This window comes from Nerophis lumbriciformis, linkage group LG19, assembly GCF_033978685.3.
Source record: "Nerophis lumbriciformis linkage group LG19, RoL_Nlum_v2.1, whole genome shotgun sequence".
Classification (NCBI taxonomy): domain Eukaryota; kingdom Metazoa; phylum Chordata; class Actinopteri; order Syngnathiformes; family Syngnathidae; genus Nerophis; species Nerophis lumbriciformis.
This window is the reverse complement of record NC_084566.2, coordinates 25,210,964-25,234,676: the sequence shown is the minus strand read 5'-3', so window position 1 is coordinate 25,234,676 and position 23,713 is coordinate 25,210,964. Positions and strand designations below refer to the sequence as shown.

General features: G+C 41.0%; 1 protein-coding gene across 5 annotated transcripts in view; it reads right to left on the bottom strand.

Moving 5' to 3' along the window:
• Positions 1–23,713, bottom strand: part of myo10 (myosin X) — a 166,105-nt gene that overhangs the window by 113,694 nt on the left and 28,698 nt on the right. For 2 of the 5 annotated variants that reach the window (XM_072915215.1, XM_061979123.2), the window contains exon 2: positions 11,904–11,987. In XM_072915215.1, the coding sequence (XP_072771316.1) occupies positions 11,904–11,924 (21 nt within the window). In that variant the 5' untranslated portion in view covers positions 11,925–11,987. Of the gene's footprint in view, positions 1–11,903; positions 12,412–22,176; positions 22,292–23,508; positions 23,695–23,713 lie in introns of those variants that run through there. The other 3 variants (XM_072915216.1, XM_072915214.1, XM_061979124.2) reach the window with 3 other exon arrangements.

The window sequence follows — 23,713 nt, the reverse complement described above, 5'->3', positions numbered from 1 at the left end:
GATGCTAAGTATGTTTATATAACGATCTCCTTTAAATTATGTTCAATATGCAGTTTTTTTGTTGTTGGATTGATCTTGTATTCAATGTTTAGATCAGGGGGTGTATGTCCTTGTGAGTTTGTGAAACCTTTGAGACACTTGTGATTAAGAGCTATATAAATATATGTTGATTGAGCGTTTCAGGTCCTACATGTTTCAAAGTTGTATACACAACATCAAGTACATGATGGCGCTGTATGTTTTGCATGTGTTCTCGTTCTCACGTAAGTGCTTTTATTTCTGCAATTACATGGTTCCATTGTCCTATAAGTACACTGTATAAGTTCCATCCATCCATTTTCTACTGCTTGTCCCTTTTAGGATAGCGGGGGTTGCTGGAGCCTATCTCAGCTGCAGTCGGGCGGAAGGCGTGGTACACCCTGGACAAGTCGCCACCTCATTGCAGGGCCAACACAGATAGACAGACAACATTCACACTCACATTCACACACTAGGGCCTATTTAATGTAACAAAATGATCCCATACCTAAAAACACAGATGCAAATTAATTTTTTATCCGCGTTGGTCGCTGTTTACAATTGTCATTTTCTGTGAGTTTGCATCCCTGTGAGAGGCACTCAATAATTGTTGATTACACATTACCGAAATGTATTGAACTGCTTTGACTAAACAACACTATATGGTGCTTTCATGGAGGTTCTTGTTTCGCTATGATCAAAGTAATACAACTTTTTTATTCATCGGATTTTTCATCAATATGGGCGCACTGATGCTGAAGATTCTAGAACAGCTCCAACTTCTTTACTATGTGCTCACCTACATGTTCATCCAGGATCCCCTGGAGCTCCTATTTAACTCAATCAGTGTCAGGTAGGGTTGAAAATGTTTTAACGGTGTTATTTATCTCCACTGATAAATAACACCCTCAGGAAGTTGGAAGTTGTTTTACTTTATTTAATGGCAGGCTTAAATAAAACATAAAAAGTATCAATAATTATCGATATCGATCAATATAAAAACATATATTTAATGATATCGTTTTCGGCCATATCACCCAGCCCGATCTCTGACTGTCACTACACGATCGGTACCGGAAGACACGATCGGCCCACGCATACGCAAAGGCTACGTCACTTCCTGGACATGCAATTTTTTACAACAGAGCTTCTAGGACGTTACGTTTCTTGATATTTGAATTTTTTTACTAACATAGATTACCCAGGAGTAAAAGTGAACAAGAATATAAACAAGAACAAGGGGCAGATAAAAAAACAACAACCGGGGAGTATTATCACCACAATTTCAACCACTTTCACTCTGTCATTGCAATGAATGACGCACGGGTTATGTTTGTAGTTTGTATTTGTTGTTTAGCACTTAGCAATACTGCTACATGATGCTTGGTGTTTCAGTAAAGCTGGATCTGTTTAGTGGAGCTTTAGTGGAGACATCACATGGACAAAGATAAGACCTTCTGGAGGAAAGTTCTGTGGTCAGATGAAACAAAAATTTAGCTGTTTGGCCACAATACCCAGCAATATGTTTGGAGGAGAAAAGGTGAGGCCTTTAATCCCAGGAACACCATCCCTACCGTCAATCATGGTGGTGGTAGTATTATGCTATGGGCCTGTTTTGCTGCCAATGGAACTGGTGCTTTACAGAGAGTAAATGGAACAATGAAAAAGGAGGATTACCTCCAAATTCTTCAGGACAAGCTAAAATCATCAGCCCGGAGGTTGGGTCTTGGGCGCAGTTGGGTGTTCCAACAGGACAATGACCTCAAACACATGTCAAAAGTGGTAAAGGAATGACTAAATCAGGCTAGAATTACGGTTTTAGAACGGCCTTCCCAAAATCCTGACTTAAATGTGTGGACAATGCAGAAGAAACAAGTCCAGGTCAGAAAACCAACATATTTAGCTGAACTGCACCGATTTTGTCAAGAGGAGTGGTCAAAAATTCAACCAGAAGCTTGCCAGAAGCTTGTGGATGGCTACCAAAAGTGCCTTAATGCAGTGAAACTTGCCAAGGGACATGGAACCAAATATTAACATTGCTGTATGTATACTTTTGACCCAGCAGATTTGGTCACATTTTCAGTAGACCCATAATAAATTCATAAAAGAACCAAACTTCATGAATGTTTTTTGTGACCAACAAGTATGTGCTCCAATCACTCTATCACAAAAAAAATAAGTGTTGTAGAAATTATTGAAAACTCAAGACAGCCATGACATTATGTTCTTTACAAGTGGATGTAAACTTTTGACCACAACTGTAGAGGCAACTTGTTTATCCACTCTACTGGTACTTTAAAAACTTTTAGTTGATGGAGAACTTGACTAACAACTTCCTGCCTCGTAAAAAGCTTTTAATGCCACATCAGAATCATCATGAATATTTGATACGATTAAAAGTCACGTTAAAAAGTCCTAATGGAGGCTGCAATTTGAACAAATCAATACTATCCTCATGAGTCAGCAAGTTTAAGTTAGTGTTCACTCAAAAAGAAGTGGGACGGCCAACACGCTAGTTGGCGCTAATGGATCTATGTCGCTGTTATTTTAAAATTGTTTTGAGGCTTTCAGAAAGTTCATTACATTGACGCTAATGTCTGCGAGCAGACCTTAGGTTGTGTGTGTGTGTGTGTGTGTGTGTGAGTATGATTATTAGCAGATGAGAGTCAGCAAAGGTCCCTGAAGTTGAACGACAAAGATGTGAAAGTTGTTGGAAGCAGCTGCACCTGGAGGAGCAAGCAAATGAAGACAAAAGTGGGAAACACTGCATTATTTGATTCCGTGCGGAGCCGCTGGCAGACCCGCAGCTGGCCAAGGGCCGTGAAAGTAGTTTGGAGCGCTCCTGGCCCGCTGCCAGCCGCCCTGCTTCCTTCAGCGAGTGTTACTTGATAACTAGAAGCCAGCAGCCTACATCAGACAATCATCTTCTTAAAACAAACAGCAGGAGACAGGAAGTTGTGGACGTCGTCTGATTGGTCAGCTGGAGGAGATTGGTCGGGAATTGCAAAAATTCCCAGTTGTTCTCAAACGTTCTGCAAGCTATTTAAATTCCTCTCAGGCTGCTAGCTAGCAGGTATCTTATTACACATGCTAGCTAACTAGCCTGCATAGCACTCAAGCCCCGCCCACAGATATAGTCTGCAGACCGACAAGGATTCACTAGATCAGATTTTAAGGGGAACTGCACTTTTTTTTGGAACTTTGCCGATCGTTCACAATCATTATGAAAGACATGACGGATGGATTTTTTTTTAATGCATTCTTAATATTAAATAAATGCGTTTAAAAGTCCACCTACATGGAGCCGCTCAATTCTACCTATAGAGCCCCTAAAAAACATCCAAACCTACATTAAGTTGTTTTTTTATCCATCCATCCATCCATCCATTTTCTACCGCTTATTCCCTTCAGGGTCATGGGGGGCGCTGGAGCCTATCTCAGCTACAATCGGGCGATAGGCGGGATACACACTGGACAAGTCGCCACCTCATCGCAGGGCCAACATAGATAGACAGACAACATTCACACTCACATTCACACACTAGGGCCAATTTAGTGTTGCCAATCAACCTATCCCCAGGTGCATGTCTTTGTTTTGTTTTTTATACATGATGTAATTATATATGTAATGTAGTAACAGACATATTTAAAATAACATTTAATATTTATATATTTTGATCATTTTAAGCATACGCGCTGCATTAATGTAGAAAACGCATCACAATGTTTGCTTTTTTTTTTCCATCACTGATTTCTGCTCACTGCAGACTTTGAGAGCCAACAAAGATAATAAACATCACTTACTGTACAAAGGTCTGCTGTCATTAGAATGCAGACGCTTGGATGCTCAAATATTCCCATTTAAGATAAAAAAAATTCTCTTAATCCTCGAGAAGAACGGGGTGGGAACAAGCACTTTTCGTGTCGTCCTTGCCTGTTCCAGGTCCTAAATGGTGGTCAAATTATCTCCTCAGCCATCCACTGTCCTGGTGAGATGCATGATTTATGATCTAAAATTGGCTTACAGGGAGCAACAAAGCGAGGAAACAGTTTGTCTGTGTTAGCTCTTTAAATAACAATATCACTAATACCTGGCTAATACTCAAGTAACAAAAATGTAAATTGAGTATTGTTGGCGCTTTTTCAATGGTTATTTATTGGATTTTATGGGCGGAATGGTGGAGCTTGCATTTGCTGCACTGTAAGCAGACTTTTATTTACGTTTATTTAATATTTAGAATGCATTTTAAAAATCCATCCGTCATGTCTTTTATAATGAATGTGTACAATAGGCAAAAAAAAAGAAGTGCAGTTCCCCTTTAAGCCTGGTTTATATTCTTGCGTCACGAAACTTGCATAAGCGATGCTGTCTTGCTCCTCCCCCCGCATACACTCCCGCAAACCCTGACGTGCACGGTGCGCCTTACAAAAATCCTAGCTTCATATCAGCGGCGACGTGGACCGCAGAGCTGTGATTGGTCAGTTTTTGCCGTAAAGGGTCCCTGAGCACAGGATAGCAGACGCTGTGCTTGAAATGCACAAATTATTGTATGAAATCAAGCAACAGTGATTGAACATTTGCATGCAAACTGATATTGAGCACTTAATATCTTAATGTGTTAATAAAATAATTACTGAATGTGTCATTTTTCGGCATATTGTGTTGTTGCGCCCAGAAAAAGTTAAGACAAAGTATGACTCTCTTTTAACTTTTATTGCCAATCTTGTGCTAATAACTAGTTCAATTCCGACACACTCCTTCTCATGCACACGTGTCTTTTTCTCTCGCACACACACACACACACACACACACAACACTTCCTCATTCTCCGTCAATCATATTTCAGGCACGATATGTTCACGAACAAGAGCGCCCTGAACATTGATAACACATGAACGTAAACATTAACACCAGCAGATCGTTACAATAGTTATTTCAATTACATAGCTCTCTCCTGTCCAATGTCCCAAACTGTTGAAAAGCTTTGCAAATTCGCCTATCCACAGCCGCAACTCGTTCAGGGGTTGCACAACGCACCTTCGTGAACATCTTCTCTTCCGGTTTCGAAGCAATGTCAACGATAAAAAGGACTGTTGCTTCAAAAGGATTCGTTCCAGCACCAACATTAAAGTGGATGTTACTTCAGACGGCATTCTTTACAAGTTTACAACCACTGCTACACACAGGAAGTGCTCTTTCTCGCTCTCTCTCACATGAAGATAGTCAGCAAGAGTTGTGGTTGCTCAAATAGAAAACATTGCCCCTTAGGGTTTTGGAAAGAGAATTACAAGTCACGCGCCAGCCTCCACAAAAGAGCTATAAAAAGAACCAAGACGCTGTCAAGAGGGGACGCAAGCTACGTGACGCAGGAGTACATACCAGCCATAACCAACTTTTCTTACTTATTGGGTACCTGTTGTTTTGTATTTGGGATTTGCATAAGTTCCGAAAATTTTAAATCAAACCATGGAGGCTTTGCGGAGATATTTATAAAACTATCTTGCCTTTCTTCCTACTAGGAATTTGCTAAAACTTTAAAGGGGAACATTATCACCAGACCTATGTAAGCGTCAATATATACCTCGATGTTGCAGAAAAAAGACCATATATTTTTTTAACCGATTTCCGAACTCTAAATGGGTGAATTTTGGCGAATTAAACGCCTTTCTATTATTCGCTCTCGGAGCGATGACACATCGGGAAGCAATCCGCCATTTTCTCAAACACATTACAAACACCGAGTCAAATCAGCTCTGTTATTTTCCGTTTTTTCGACTGTTTTCCGTACCTTGGAGACATCATGCCTCGTCGGTGTGTTGTCGGAGGGTGTAACAACACGAACAGGGACGGATTCAAGTTGCACCAGTGGCCCAAAGATGCGAAAGTGGCAAGAAATTGGACGTTTGTTCCGCACACTTTACCAACGAAAGCTATGCTACGACAGAGATGGCAAGAATGTGTGGATATCCTGCGACACTCAAAGCAGATGCATTTCCAACGATAAAGTCAAAGAAATCTGCCGCCAGACCCCCAGGAAAAGAGAGCGGATGAGGGTATGTCTACAGAATATATTAATTGATGAAAACTGGGCTGTCTGCACTCTCAAAGTGCATGTTGTTGCCAAATGTATTTCATATGCTGTAAACCTAGTTCATAGTTGTTAGTTTCCTTTAATGCCAAACAAACACATACCAATTGTTGGTTAGAAGGCGATCGCCGAATTCGTCCTCGCTTTCTCCCGTGTCGCTGGCTGTCGTGTTGTTTTCGTCGGTTTCGCTTGCATACGGTTCAAACCGATATGGCTCAATAGCTTCAGTTTCTTCTTCAATTTCGTTTTCGCTACCTGTCTCCACACTACAACCATCCGTTTCAATACATGCGTAATCTGTTGAATCGTTTAAGCCGCTGAAATCCGAGTTTGAATCCGAGCTAATGTCGCTATACCTTGCTGTTCTTTCCGCCATGTTTGTTTGTATTGGCATCACTATGTGACGTCACAGGAAAATGGACGGGTGTATATAACGATGGTTAAAATCAGGCACTTTGAAGCTTTTTTTAGGGATATTGCGTGATGGGTAAAATGTTGAAAAAAACTTCGAAAAATAAAATAAGCCACTGGGAACTGATTTTTAATGGTTTTAACCCTTCTGAAATTGTGATAATGTTCCCCTTTAATGGAAAAACATAAATCGAATGATCCGTTTATATTATTCGCTATTGTAGTCAGCGCTGTAGTGAATAGGCTCCCTTTCTGCTATTTTGTTGTGGGGCAGACTGGCTTGTACATGCACATGCATACTCCGCCGTTGTCATTTCTAATACAAAGTAAAGTATTGTTTTATATACATATATCTGTCAATAGACTCGCTATGGAAGCGCTAAAACTACAACAAAGATGGCGTGGAAAAGACGCCGTCGAAGTGGAGGCACGTAAATAAAACCCACCCCCCAAAACGGCACATCCTGAAGAGACGGTCAGAAAGCAGAAAACATAGATTATGTTTTACGGTCTGTAAAACATAATTTATGCAACATTTTGACCAAAGAACCACCATTACATGTTATGTAGACCTCAAGGAAGCGTTTTAAATGTACAAAAAAAAATCATAATATGTCCCCTTTTAGTCAGAGAAAACATAAAATGAAGAATGCATTCAACTCTCAAGTCTTAAAAAGTCTGGAATATACTTTTTAACATCACTTTCTGTTTGGATTCTCTGACAACATGGGAGCCATGTGCCTACACTGCAGAATAACTTTGTGTTTGACACTGTGGCGTGTGCATGTATACACACACACACACACACACCTGAGGCCCGCCCACCTGCGCTCCGATTGGTTTTTTAGGTGACGCCTCACTTTAAATGTTCAAATATAAACACAACTTGTGAAACTCCAACAGGCTGGACTGTGTCAAAACATGCACAAACTAACGTCTGCCAAGCAGGCTGGTCATGTTGTTTTGACAGAAGAAGAAATTATTTGTGAGTGATTATCGTCTGATAACATCAAAGCTGATGTTGTGAAGTTGTGCGTCGTTTAATGACGCGGACAGACATTGCCAACACGTCCCAGACCTTTAACTTAGTCTTTCAGAAAGGAAACTCCAAACCAGCAGGTGGCGCCACTTTGTGTTAAGAAGCACAAAGGTGTTAGTGGACTAGATTCTTCTCACATGACAAACCAGTTGAAGGACCAACAGGGTCTGTTTGTTGTGAAAGACCTCATGAGACATGGGAAGTGAAGCAAATAAGGGCATGGAACTTGTGGCATGTTTTCACAACAGTGTTGATCTTGGTGTCGTTTTAAAAACAAGCTTAATGAAGCCTCTAACTAAAACATGTTTCTTTGACTTGGGATGGCGGGGCTCGACCTGGTTCGATCCCCGGCTTGCACCATCCTAATCGCCTCTGTTTCGTCCTAGAGCAAACCACTTCACTCTTGCTCCTGATGGGTCGTGGTTACGGCCTTGCATAGCAGCTCCCACCATCAGTGTGTGAATGGGTGAATGTGGAAATAGTGTCAAAGTGCTTTGAGTGCCTTAAAGGTAGAAAAGCGTTATACAAGTCATTTAAAGGCCTGTTATCATCTTGTCAGGGGTGTCAAACACATTTTAGCTTAAGGGCCGCATGAAGGAAAATCGATTCCCACGTGGGCCGGACTGATAAAATCATGGCATAATAACTTAAAAATAAAGACAACTTCAGATTATTTTCTTTGTCTTACTTCAGCCAAAAATAGAACAAGTACATTCTGAAAATGTACATACTACAAATAATCCTCTTGGCAAAACACTTGACATGAGGAAAAAATTGGTGCAGTTTTAAAAACACCATGAAGAACACAATGAACTTAGACTTTGTCTCAGTGTTTTTACAAAGCCTTTAAATATTAAGCACTTCCTGTTTAGCATTCTAACGTTGGCAGTTTATTAAAAATGTTTGGAAAAGCAACCGATTGTTTCCAAAAACCTCCGCATTGGTGAAATCCGCATACTTCCCCAACACATTCATTTATCATCATTCAAATATTACAATTATAATCAAACATGGTGTCAGTTATCAAAACGACACCATAGCTTTGTGGTGTGGCTTTTGTGAACAGAGCCGGCCGGGACTTAAGACCTAGTTTTTAATTCTTCCACCTTCTATAGCCTTTGCTCGGTGTCCATATTCTTGTCTTTGTCTTTCTTAGATGTTTCATAGTGCCTTCTTAGACTGTATTCTTTCATTACAGCTACACTTTCTCCACACAGAAGACACACAGGTTTGCCTTTTACCTCCATCAACATGTACTCTGCCTCCCACCTGGCTTGAAAACCCCTGTTCTCACCATCCACCTTCCGTTTAGCCATTATTGGGGAGAGGGGTTACTGAAAGTTGACATCTGCCCTGAATGCTGATGAATAATGAAGCCGAGGCCCACTTGCGGCGCTACCGTTGCATTGTGGGGAATGGAGTATTGTTGCGTGCCGGTTCTAATACTAATCAAATATGATATCATCCCAGCGGCCATGGATAGGTCATTTGCAGGCCGGATCTGGCCCGAGGGCCTTGACTTTGACACCTAGGACCTATTAGGATGGCGTTGTCTCAGCTCTCAGTCCAACACTTCCAGGTGGGCCTCTCTGTTTCCACGGCGATTAACCAGCACATCGCAGATGATATTTGAGACGAGAGCACAGAAACATTCCCAACGAGGCGAGTGTTTGCACAGCATCTAGTGCTCTCTCACTCATGTGAACTTTGACCGCTGCTTGGGAGCCCGACTGGCTCGGAACGCCAACCCGGAAGGGGGAATGTTTAACGGTTGCTCAGATCAACCGTTACACCCGAGGACAAGAACCGGTTTGATGGCCTCGTCATCATCCGAGCTTAATCACACACCCACAGTCTGATGACGCTAAACAAATATCTAACAACTGGCTGGACTACAAGATCCCAACCTCTGATCTCGACTTTAAGATACCTGCTCCAGCTTTCCTTCTAGCAAGTCCAAAGTCAATCCAAAACCTTGCGACCAATTCTCTAACCAAGGGGTGTCAAATCTACGGCCCGCAGGTCGGATCAGGCCCGCGAACAGGTTTTATTCGGCCCGCGGAAATGCTAAGTATAATAATGAGGCAACATTTTTGAATGAAAGAAACTGCTGTTCTAAATGTGTCCACTGGATGTCACAATAGCAATTCTTTGTATATTTGTAGATTATACTACGTATGTTAAAAAATATAAACTACATGATGTTAGTGCACCAGTTGAGGAAATCGAGCAAACTACATAAATAACATCCTGTAATTTGATTTTGTTATTATTTTTTTATCTTGATAAATTGAAAATTAACACCAATGAGTTGACTGATGAACATTATCACATAATTTATTCAGAAAATTAAAATAACAACAAATAAAGATAGAATACTGTTAACCAACATGTCGGTGTAAAAAAGCCCCACCAACATTGTGATTTGTAAATTTTCAGAATGTGCTTGTTCTATTTTTAAACAAAGAAAACTATCTGAAGTTGTCTTTATTTTTAAGTTATCGTGCCTTGATTTTACCAGTCCGGCCCACTTGGGAGTAGATTTTTCTCCATGTGGCCCCCGATCTAAAATGAGTTTGACACCTCTGCTCTAACCAGTCTACTACAGTATTTAGGATTGTTCTAAGATCCAAAATTGTCATCCTGCATTGAAAAGCCCCAAATATACCTCTGAACTAGCAGTCACACTTCATCTGGTACAGTGCTTCAAGTAGTAAAGGTCTGATGACGCTAAATAGATATCTAACAACTGGCTGGACTACAAGATCTGATCTCGACCTTAAAATACCTGCTCCAGCTTTCCTTCCAGCAAGTCCAAAGTCAGTCCAAAACCTTGCGACCTATTCTCTAACCCAGTGTTTTTCACACATTTTGCGTTGAAAAAATCCAGAGGCACACCACCAGCAGAAATCATTAAAAAAAGAAACTCAGTTGACAGTAAAAAGTTGTTGTCGCAATTGTTGGATATGACTTTAAACCATAACCAACCATGCATCAATATAGCTCTTCTCTCAAAGTAGGTGTACTGTCACGACCTGTCACATCACACCGTTTTCCTGTTTGCAATGTCTTGTGCTCCTATTTTGGTGGATTTTTCTCTTTTTTGGGTATTTTCCTGTAGCAGTTTCATGTCTTCCTTTGAGCTATATTTCCAGCACCTACTTTGTTTTAGCAATCAAGAATATTTCAGTTGTTTTTATCCTTCTTTGTGGGGACATTGTTGATTGTCATGTCATGTACGGATGTACTTTGTGGATGCCGTCTTTGCTCCACAGTAAGTCTTTGCTGTCGTCCAGCATTCTGTTTTTGTTTACTTTGCAGCCAGTTCAGTTTTAGTTTCGTTCTGCATAGCCTTCCCTAAGCTTCGATGCCTTTTCTTGGAGGCACTCACCTTTTGTTTATTTTTGGTTCAAGCATTAGACACCTTTTTACCTGCATGCTGCCTCCCGCTGTTTCCGACATCTACAAAGCAATTAGCTACCGGCTGCCACCTAATGATATGGAAGAGTATTACACGGTTACGCTGCCGAGCAGCACCGACACTCAAAAACAACACATCATTTGCAGACTATAATTACTGGTTTGCAAAAAATATCTTTAACCCAAATAGGTGAAATTACATAATCTCCCACAGCACACCAGACTGTATCTCACGGCACACTAGTGTACATTTACCAGTACTTCATCAAGTAACATGTCTTTGGTCCAGTACTAAAGCTGGAGTACTAGAGGCTTTTGTCTTCTGAAGTCAGGACAAATAGTACAAAACCTTTAATTTGAGTCCTGATTAGGTCCAAAACTATTATCCTCTCAAGACGGTGGTCAACTTCCAAGCTAGAGCAAAGTTGCTTTTTAAATTTCTGAATCTAGTCTTGACTCCCAAGTCTAGGTCTGATGCTGGTAGTCACATCAGCTGGCACACCATGTCTCAGATAGTTCAAGGGTCAACACCAAGGTTCTTGTCTTTAAGTATGATGCCAGTCAAAGTCTCCTGGATGTGGACAAGCCATGTGACAGTCATGAAAGTGTCAATAAAACCACATCCAGTCTTCCTCTGGGAGGAGGAGGAAATGCCTGAGCTCTACTGGGACTCCATCCAGGCAGACCAGCACTGTTCTCTGATATGACGCTTTACATTCATCCATCCATCCATTTTCTACAGCTTGTCCCTTAGGCTCCAGCACCCTCCGCTTTACATTCATTCATTCATAAATACATTCATTCATTCGCTCCAAGCACAGGTTCCATTGTCAGTGCTGACTTTTTTGCACTCGATGAACTCCCAGGTAAATCCAACATGACGTCACATATGCATAAGAAAAGTAAAAGGGCAGCAATTGTCTTACCTCCGTGAAGAAGTTGTCCATGTTGCCAGTTTATCTTAATCCAACAGGATGATCCCACTTGTGTGTCATTCCACGAAGCTCCTCCTGGATCCTCGGCAGGATGAAAGAAAAACAAAAAACAAAAACTTATGTCTTTCTTCCCAAAAAGTCCTCCCGCGCCCGGCGTCGTCCTGTGCGTACACACACCCGCGCGTCCCTCTGCTGGTTCAGGCCCGGTGGTCGAGCTGGTCCCACCGGGAGCACAAACGGTGTGGACGCCGTGCAAACTTTTGAAAAGTCACTCCGGTCCGTCCGTACCGACCAACGGACAATGGGAGTGAAGCCCCGCCCACATTATTACCTCCTTCTTCCTCTTCGCCTCCGCGCGCCTCTCGCACGCCCCCTGCTGGACGCTTCTAATGCGAGCGAAGCGGTTACAAGTCACGTGATGTTGATAATCGGTTGTTCCTTTAAAATTATTTCGTTTTTGTGACGTAACAAAGAAAATGTTTACTGTGTTCTATGCGATTGGATAAAAGATAGATTTATGGCTCTTTGATGTGTTGCCAGATCGTTCAAAATACTTTTTTTGAAGTAACTATTTTTTTTAAATCAAAGGAAACAATCATCCATCCATCCAATTTTCTACCGCTTGTCCCTTTTTGGGGTCGCACTGGAAGCAAAATCTACACATCCCACCGAGTGCCGGGCTGCAATGTGACCGAGAAACTGTCTGAGTTTTTAGTGGCACTAAACAACAAACATAAGATAAAAAAGCTAAACCCAGTATAAACCCAGTATTATGTGGGCAGCTGCAATAGGTGTATCTTCAAAGCTGTCTTAAATGACAATTTACTTTGTGAGAGATTAATGTGAGATGGCAACCGATTCCAGAATGATGTACATCTATACATGACTGTATGTTTGAGGAGATTGGTCCTGGGAGCAGGAAGTGCCAAATAGCCATTGCTGGCATTCCTAGTGTCATGAATATGTGTGTTAGTTGATTTTAAAAACTGTTTGTAAAAATAATCTGGTGATTGATCTAACATGATAGTTCTAAAGAACATAAGGAGACTACAATGCATCCTTTGTTCAACAGACAACCAGGTCAGGCGTGAATGCATAAATGAAATATTAGTGCGCAAAGAACATTTAAGTACCAGTCTAGCCGCTCTGTTCTGAACAAGTTGCAGTTTGTTCAGGTCAGACCTAGTTGTACGGTGAAATAAATACTGTATACTGGACACTGCAGGAGAAGTTTCCTATATTCCTGTTACTTCTTGTAAGGGAATTATGTGTAAATGAGTTATGGATACTAACAAGCCAGTAAACAACAACTCATGGCCAAATGCATTTACATCTTATTTGAATAAAGTGCAACCAACACTTTAGGTTGAATTAACAAGAGGGAAACCTTTTCTGCTCTCATTTTGAACTTTCAAGATATTTTCATTAAAAATACTGTAAACAACATTTTAAGAGTGGATTTACCTGCTAAATAAAGTTCCCCCACCTGGCCATATAGTATTTGTTCTTCTTCCTGATGACAAACTGCATCCCAGGTGTGCCATAGCATGTATGCCCCCTCATCCCTGTAGACGGTGTTGGCCCCTTGCTTCCTAATTTCCATAGCCTCCTTCATCCATCGCTTGTATGTATTTGTTTCCGATGAAACGACTTCTCCTTGCGTTCCCGAAGTCGGCGCGTCACTTCAGTTGTGTCAGTCGCGTCTTCTGTGGCTTAAAGTTGTGTTAAGTCTTTATATTATTGGGTTTTGTCGTTTGTCTTTGTTGTGGCTTTTTTGCAATTGTGCTGTAGCTGAAAGTTTGTGTGTTCTAATTTATGATGATATTGTTTTGTGGTATTTGCGTTTTTTATGACTTTTGTAGGCATCTGCCTTTTTTTTTTTTGATGAAGCCACAGACTGGCAAATAGACTTAACGTTTAACGTCCTTTATCCTTAAAAGTGCTAAACTTCATATAAAATCTGCCGTTCTTAAATCAAATGTTTTCCTTTTTATAGTATCGATAAAATCGATCGATTCCCTTTTAAAACGATCTTGGATCGATACCTAACTTCTGGAAGGCAAACTTGCCGAGCACAGATCGATACACTTGAAATTTAGGAATGTAAATCGGTCTATTGATACATCCATCAATCATTACACCCCTAGACTTAAGCATTATATCTCACTCTGTCAGATTCAGAAAACAAAGTTTCGTTGTACTTGTGCAATGACAATAAAGACCTATCTGAAATGTCTTTCACGCCTTTCAGACTCGTACATGAGCTTTGTGTACTGTCAGCTAATGATGGCGATTAGGTTACCTAATGTTAGCTAACATTCTATTGTAACAACAACATGACTGCAAATTGTTAATTGCTTCTCTGGAACTGCTTTTGTGTATGTGCACACACTCCCTGCGTATACGTGTCTAGATTATGTGATTGTAAACCAGTTCCCTCTTGCATGTATTCACTACCATTGTCACGACCGGCTTCTGCCGGAGTAGGACCCCAACGCACAGACAAAATAATAAGAATAATAACAAAAGGTGCACTCAAAAAGGAGTGAGGAAAAATAACTAAGGATGCACACAAAGGGTGCGGAGAAACTGAGAACGCACACAAAAGGTGTGGAGAGGAAACGGTAAACACTACAATGCAGCGCATGGGCAGAGCGTCTGGAAACGAGAAGATTGAATGGAGCCAAGGCAGAGGAGATGAACACGACTGCAAGGGTAAATCATCAGGAATCTACTGGCCCCCGGTGAATGGACTGGAGAGCTTAAGTCGTCAGGAGGAAATGGGTATCAGGTGTGCGCTCAAGTGGCTCATTCCTAAAACCCGAAAACCAGGCAGTGCAACACAAAGCAGACAGGCGGCAGCAGAGCACTGCCAGATCATGACACCCATCCATCAATCATCGGGTCATTGAGGCGTTCTACGCATGTGTCAGTCGTCCCAACTTATAACCCAGAAGCACAGAAATATTTACGTCTTTTCATTATGTTTTCCATCAAGCGTTCGAACCAATGGCGTCATTAGGCCTTTTTAGAGTGAGTAAATGCTTCCCAAATTATTGTTAAACCCTCCTAAATTATTTTGTTTTAGTTATATTTTTTTTTTAAATACTTTTTTTTTCAAAAGACACAACTCGTGACTAAATGCAGTGTAACATAGAAACATATACCGTATTTTTCGGACTATAAGTCACAGTTTTTTTTTCATAGTTTGGCTGGGGGTGCGCCTTATACTCAGGAGCGACTTATGTGTGAAATTATTAACACATTACTGTAAAATATCAAATAATATTATGTAGCCCATTCACGAAAGAGACTAGACGTATAAGATTTCATGGGATTTAGTGATTAGGAGTGACAGATTGTTTGGTAAACGTATAGCATGTTCTATATGTTATAGTTATTTGAATGACTCTTACCATAATATGTTACGTTAACATACCAGGCACGTTCTCAGTTGGTTATTTATACGTCATATAACATACACTTATTCAGCCTGTTGTTCACTATTCTTTATTTATTTTAAATTGCCTTTCAAATGTCTATTCTTGGTGTTGGGTTTTATCAAATAAATTTCCCCCAAAAATACGACTTATTTTCCTTCTTTATTATGCATTTTCGGCCGGTGCGACTTATACTCCGTAAAATACGGTAATGAATGAATGAATCAATCAATCAATTAATCAATCAATCAAATTGTATTTATCTAGCACTTAATCACAAGTGCCTCAAAGACTTCACAAAAATACAACATCCCCTGATCTAAATCCACATCCGGGCAAGGAAATACTCAAAAAAAACCAGAGTGGGAAAAAGAAGAAACCTTGAAAAGGGATCACGGATGTAGGGACCCCCCCTTCCAAGGTGACCGGCAGCAATGCATGTCAAGTGGGTACAGTTATTGAATAGTCAAATTTATATTGTTAAATTAATAAAATGTAAATGCAGCTGAGATAGGCTCCAGCACCCCCCGCCACCCTGAACGGGACAAGCGGTAGAAAATGGATGGATGGAAATAATAGATCAAGAGGGAGTCCAGTCTATTGGGAAACCAACAGATAGTCATGGGGGGTATATCTTTTTCCAGGCTCATCCAGTCAGCTATGCAGAGATGTGGAAGAGTGGTCCACAGAGTTGTCCAATCATTGGACTCCAATGATTGATCCAACTCAGGTCTTAATCCGGGTCAGCTAACATCTAATACCTTTCCAGAAATTAACCATGGCCATGGTATTATGCCCAAACAGGAGTGGGGGACAGAGCATAAAAGCGGCAGGGGCAGACAGATCAATTGGTCTAAAAATGGGTCTATTAAAAAACGGCCAGAAGACATTAATGCATTTTAAGGCGGGACTTGAATAATTCTACTGAGGTAGCAAGTCTAACTGTTGCTGGTAGGCCACTCCAGAGTACTGGAGCCTGTATGGAAAACACTCTAAAGCCTGCAGACTTTTTAGGGCTCTGGGAGTCACTAATGAGCCAGCGTTTTTTATGAAACAAAACGTAAGGTAAAATACAATCAGCAAGATAAGATGGTGCTAGACCATTTAATATTTTGTACCAAGTAATAAAACCTTAAAGTCGCATTTGGCGTGTACCTGGAGCCAATGCACTTTCTTGTCCTAGTCAAAAGTCTAGCAGACGTATTTTGGCCGAAAAATATAGGGCCAAGAAGCAAACCTTGTGGAACTCTGCAGGTGACTTTAATGCAGTGTTTTTCAACCACTGTGCCGCGGCACACTAGTGTGCCGTGAGGTACAGTCTGGTGTGCCGTGGAAGATTATCTAATTTCACCTATTTGGGTTAAAAATATTTTTTGCATACCAGTAATTATAGTCTGAAAATTATGTGTTGTTGTTGAGTGTCTGTGCTGTCTAGAGCTCGGCAGACTAACTGTGTAATACTCTTCCATATCAGTAGGTGGCAGCCGGTAGCTAATTGCTTTGTAGATGTCGGAAACAGTGAGAGGCAGCGTGCAGGTAAAAAGATGTCTAATGCTTAAACCAAAAATAAAAAAAAGGTGAGTGTCCCTAAGAAAAGGCATTGAAGCTTAGGGAAGGCTGTGCAGAACGAAACTAAGACTGAACTAGCTACAAAGTAAACAAAAACAGAATGCCGGACGACAGCAAAGACTTACTGTGGAGCAAAGACGGCGTCCACAAAGTACATCCGAACATGACATGACAATCAACAATGTCCCCACAAAGAAGGATAATAACAACTGAAATATTCTTGATTGCTAAAACAAAGTAGAAGTGGGAAATATCGCTCAAAGGAAGACATGAAACTGCGACAGGAAAATACAAAAAAAAGAGAAAAAGCCACCAAAATAGGAGCGTAAGACAAGAACTAAAACACTACACACAGGAAAACACCAATAACTTCAAAATAAGTCACGGCGTGATGTGACAGGTCGTGACAGTACACCTACTTTGAGACAAGAGCTATAGTGATGCATGCTTGGTTATGGTTTGAATTCATATCCAACAATTGCGACAACGACTTTTTACTGTCAACTGAGTTTTGTTTTTGAATGATTTCTGCTGGTGGTGTGCCTCCGGATTTTTTCAAAGCAAAAAATGTGCCTTGGCTCAAAAAAGGTTGAAAAACACTACTTTAATGTACTCAGAGGTTGCATTGTTATAAGATACACAGTTTTTTTGTGAGATGGGAGTTGAACCAAGAGAATGCTAAGTTTGACACACCGATACATGATTTGATGTGATCCAAAAGAATGTTGTGATGAAGGCAGTGCTGAGATCAAGTATAGATGATATATTGACATCAATAGTTAGCAACAAATCATTTGTCATTTTTGCCAGGGCCATCTCAGTGGAGTGATTTGCCCTGAAAGCTGACTGAAAAAGTTCTAAAAGATAGTTAGATACTAAGGGCCTAATTTACTAAAGGTTTGTGTGTACTAAAACACGTGTAAACCTGATAGCACACTCAAAGCTGATCTACTAAACGTGGGCAAAGTGGACAGGTCTGTTAAGTAAGCAGAATATGTCGGGCAATTCATTTTGCTTGGCTGTCTTCATTAATATGCAAATATATATGCTGATTGTCAAAATGCCCACAGTACTGGGGGGAGAAGATGCAAATATAATAATTTTATTAAGCACGTGTCTGATGGACGCGCAAACTGACAGTTCCACAAACGGCTGCAGGATCAGTGCTGGTGCTGCACAGACAGACAATGGACAGAAAATCCTCTGTCCCACGTGTGTGTGTCAACATTTTGGACGGTCAGAAATTAAAAATATTAGACGTATCGTCTATTCAGCAATTTCCTTTTAAAATGTAATTGCTGCTGGATGACTTATGGGGCTGATTAAAATGATTTGAATTGATGCGTTTTGGTGTCTGCTGGCGTTTTTTTTTTTTACGTCGTACATTTTTTTTAAATTTAGGAAATATATCACTATATCTCCTACATGAAAATAAGTTTTTTTAATTGTTAATTTTCTTGCATTTGAGTCACTCCAGACGCACGAATGCGCTGGTGATGCAATCCACAGCCACGCACACAACACATTCGTTGCGAACACAGGCAGGTGCATACATGAATGTGCAGAAATTGATCGTCTCCGTGGTATTATGATAAAACCTGCTCAGTGGCCTTGTGGTTAGACTGTCCGCCCTGAGACTGCAAGGTCGTGAGTTCAAATCCCAGCCGAGTCATACCAAAGACTATAAATATGGGAACCATTGCCTCCCTGCTTGGCACTCAGCATCAAGGGTTGGAATTGGGGGTTAAATCACCAAAATGATTCCTGAGCGCAGCCACCGCTGCTGCTCACTGCTCCCCTCACCTCCCAGGCGGTGAACATGGGGATGGGTCAAATGCAGAGGATAATTTCACCACACTTAGTGTGTGTGTGATGATCGTGGGGACTTTAACTTTAACTTTAAAAGCCCGTATGTACACAAAACCCTCATTTAAATAAAGCAGTCTCCACCACTTTTCAATTGCACATGCAGTCTAAGTAGATCACATGCAACAGGCCCACTCCAAGTACACATTATTTAATTTTTTACATAGGCTGTTTAGAGCGTGGTATTTGGATCTTTGTAAATCTGACACCAAATGTTCATTTAGTAGCTGTGCGACCATTTTTTCAAGGATTTTTTAAGTATCACTTACAGGACATGGGACAACAGTCGGTAGTTTAGACGGCGGTCAAGGTCGAGGTTAGGTCTTTTAAGTAGAAGCACCGTACTCACTACATGCAACATAACGAGACACAAAAAAGCACCGTACTCACTACATGCAGTAATTAGACACATAGCAGCGTCGTTCTTACAACATGTACTGTAACTAGACACAGAGAAACCATATTTTAAAGTTGATCTGTCCACATGCTGTGTGTTTATGTTGTCAAAGTGACTGCTTGCTAGCGTGTCCAAACTTCCAGTGGAGTCAAAACAGGAAGAGGAAAACAAACATTTCCTGTCCCTATTTTAGATGTTTAAAGATGGACGATACCAGAAGCTGGATTTTTACAAAGGGATTCTGAGGTCAAACTGCGGAAATTGTTTTGTTTTGGCAACATGCAGTGGAGATAAAAAAGTAAAGACACAAAAACAACTTAACCGAGGCGCAAAAAGACTTAATTGAGTAAATACTTTAATCCTGTTCCCTTTTCAAGTCCTGTAAGTGCAGCACCACTTGCTGGTTCTGCTGGGTCAGTGCACCATTTAGCATCAAAGCCAACAGCCTCTGAAAGCTAAACGTAAAACTCACTGCGCAAAAGTTTATTGGGAATCATTTATGTTTACTGGAAATCCGGAAATCAATTGTGTAGTTTCCTGGAAATTGGTTCAACCGTCACTGGAAATGGGTCCGACTTACTGCCGGCAATGCGGACCAATCTCTGACACTGATCGTACAGGGAGCGGACTGCCAAAATCAGTCCGATACCCCATACTCTCTGAGCACTACCCACATGACTTCCCGAGGGACACGATCGAATGCCTTCTCCAAGTCCACAAAGCACATGTAGACTGGTTGGGCAAACGCCCATGAACCCTCAAAGACCCTGCTGAGAGTATAGAGCTGGTACATAGTTCCACGACCAGGACGAAAACCACACTGTTCCTCCTGAATCCGATGTTCGACTATCCGGTGTAGTCTCCTCTCCAGTACACCTGAATAGACCTTACCAGAAAGGCTTATTACAGGCCTACTTAAATGCGATTTTCTTATTTAAACGGTGATAGCAGATCCATTCTATGTGTCATACTTGACCATCTCGCGATATTGCCATATTTTTGCTGAAAGGATTTAGTAGAGAACATCGACGATAAAGTTCGCAACTTTTGGTCACTGATAAAAAAGCCTTGCCTGTACCGGAAGTAGCAGACGAGTAGCGTGATGTCACAGGTTGTGGAGCTCCTCACATCTGCACATTGTTTACAATCATGGCCACCAGCAGCAAGAGCGATTCGGACCGAGAAAGCGACGATTTTCCCATTTTTTGAGCGAGTATGAAAGATTCGTGGATGAGGAAAGTGAGAGTGAAGGACTAGAGGGCAGTGGGAGCGATTCAGATAGGGAAGATGCTGTGAGAGGCGGGTGGGACCTGATATTCAACTGGGAATGACTAAAACAGTAAATAAACACAAGACATATATATACTCTATTAGCCACAACACAACCAGGCTTATATTTAATATGCCACAAATTAATCCCGCATAACAAACACCTCCCGTCCATATAACCCGCCAATACAACTCAAACACCTGCACAACACACTCAATCCCACAGCCCAAAGTACCGTTCACCTCCCCAAAGTTCATACAGCACATATATTTCCCCAAAGTCCCCAAAGTTACGTACGTGACATGCACATAGCGGCACGCACGTACGGGCAAGCGATCAAATGTTTGGAAGCCGCAGCTGCATGCGTACTCACGGTACCGCGTCTGCGCATCCAACTCAAAGTCCTCCTGGTAAGAGTCTCTATTGTCCCAGTTCTCCACAGGCCAATGGTAAAGCTTGACTGTCATCTTCCGGGAATGTAAACAATGAAACACCGGCTGTGTTTGTGTTGCTGCAGTCGGCCGCAATATACCGCTTCCCACCTACAGCTTTCTTCTTTGCTGTCTCCATTGTTCATTGAACAAATTGCAAAAGATTCACCAACACAGATGTCCAGAATACTGTGGAATTTTGCGATGAAAACAGACGACTTAATAGCTGGCCACCATGCTGTCCCAAAATGTCCTCCACAATCCGTGACGTCACGTGCTGACGTCATCATACCGAGACGTTTTCAGCAGGATATTTCGCGCGAAATTTAAAATTGCACTTTAGTAAGCTAACCCGGCCGTATTGGCATGTGTTGCAATGTTAAGATTTAATCATTGATATATAAACTATCAGACTGCGTGGTCGGTAGTAGTGGGTTTCAGTAGGCCTTTAAGGCTGGTATAAACATAAAAAAATTTATTTGCTTTGCACGACAATAGGAGGCATGCTAAGCTATTAGAGGGCTTTGGACTTTTGGTTAAAGTATCCCACAATGCATTGCCAGAAGCCAGATTGAAAGTCGAGCGTCATCGTACGCGATAGCGCTACACACAATATTTCCAAACTATTCAGTGGAAAATAACATTGCACCGGCTGTGATACGATAGAGAATTATTGTGAGTCAATAGATAAGAATTCCCTTTGTCGTTATAAAGAGCAAACAACCACAATTGGATGGATGAATCCATAGAAGATCGACAAGTTCGATGTCTCATACCCAAACTTTGTGTACTATCTAATTTTACAACGTAGCCTATTTTGCACCTTGAAGGACTCTCAAAATGATATGCGTCTAGAAAGCTTTGACCGCTTTGTTTGTGGATGGGCTTGTGACGTTTGTGTTTATCTCTATAAAACCAGTGGACATCGTGTCGTCAAGTCAGACTAATGTTAATGGACTTTCAGAAATGACCCGACCCAAGTTTGACACCTTGGATAATCACGGATAACCAATCTAAAGTCATCTTAGCACACTGTGACTGTGAGGCAGGATCTGGAGAATTATGTTCTCCTGTCACTTCAGTTTTTTTTTTAATATGTGGAGGCTACAGTCCGGATGAGAGAAGTAAGTACTATTTTCTATCAACCACATCAAGTCAATGCAAAGTGGGGCTGTCATTATTTTAGATACATTTTACTTACATTTTTTTAAATTACCTGGTATCAAATGATCAGAACAAACACAAAGTCGTATTACACGTCACATCTCGGTTGATTGCAGCCCGCCATTACCTCTTCTTTTCAGCCACTTCCGTTTGTATAGAAATATGCTAAGGAATGCAATAAAAACTAATAATATCTCTCCCACCTCGATTGTAGCAGTTGACAATCGCACATGTCATCAGCATTATTAGTATCACTAGTTGAATGATCAGCAACAATGGGCGTGATACAAACAGAGCCTTCCAATATGGCCAACGGCAATGCATTGTGGGAAATGTAGAAAATCCGAACCCCTCTATAGCAGTGTTTTTCAACCAATCTGCCGTTGCTTAGTGTCTGTGCTGTGTAAAACTCGGCAGGGTGACCACGTAATACTCCATGTCCGTAGGTGGCAGCAGGTAGTTTATTGCTCTGTAAAAGTCGGAATGTGTCGGGTGAGACGAGGATGGTTTGTTGCGATTCCAATATGCAGACCACAGTAGGGGGCAGTGTGCAGGTAAAAAGGTATGTAATGCTTAAACCAAAAATGAACGAAAGGGAAAGGAAAAGGCAATGGCTATGCAAAACGAAAGTAAAACTGAACTGGCTACCAAGTAAACAGAAACAGAATGCTGGACGACAGCAAAAACTTACGGCGTCCACAAAGTACATCTGTACATGACATGACAACTAATGTTCACACAAAGAAGGATAGCAACAACATAAATAGCCTTGCTTGCTAACACAAAGCAAGTGCGTGGAATAGCGCTCAAAGGTAGACGTGAAACTGCTACAGGAAAACACCAACAAAACAGGAAGCGCCACCAAAATAACAGCGCAAGACAAGAACTAAAGCACTACTTTACTGATTGTAAATAATGTAAATAATTCAATGTATATACTCTGATGATTAACTTGTGTGATGACTGTATTATGATGATAGTATATATTTGTACCATGAATTGATTTACGCGGACCCCGACTTAAACAAGTTGAAAAACTTATTGGGGTGTTACCATTTAGTGGTCAATTGTACGGAATATGTACTGAACTGTGCAATCTACTAATAAAAGTTTCAATCAATCAATCAATCAATCAATCAATCAATCAATCAATCAATCAATCAAAAACACACAGGAAAACACCAACAAACTCAAAATAAGGCACGACGACCTTAATTTTTTTAAACGTTTTCTGCTGGTGGTGTGCCTCCAGATTTTTTTAATGAAAAAAATGTGCCTTGTCTCAAAAAAGGTTGCTGTTCTATAGTACCCAAACAAGTCCTTTAATGCTTTATTAGCTGACAATTAAATTTTTTTTTTACATCCTGGTAGCTTTTAAATTATGAGATACAAACACATTCAAGGTTTATTCTGCTTCTTTAGTGTACAAACATTATTTTCATGTGGGATTTTTTTTTACCTGATTTTTTGTGGACTTTTTGTATCTGCACAGCAACCACATTACCCCTTGTAGGAGAAATAATGTCTATCATATCCCATTACTGCCATCTAGCGTACAAGTCGTTGCAGTACTTGAACACGCTTTCATTCAACAATTCGTGTGCGTGTGCTTGGACGTAGTGAACGGCAGGGGGCGCGCAAACGCAAACAAAATGGAAACCATT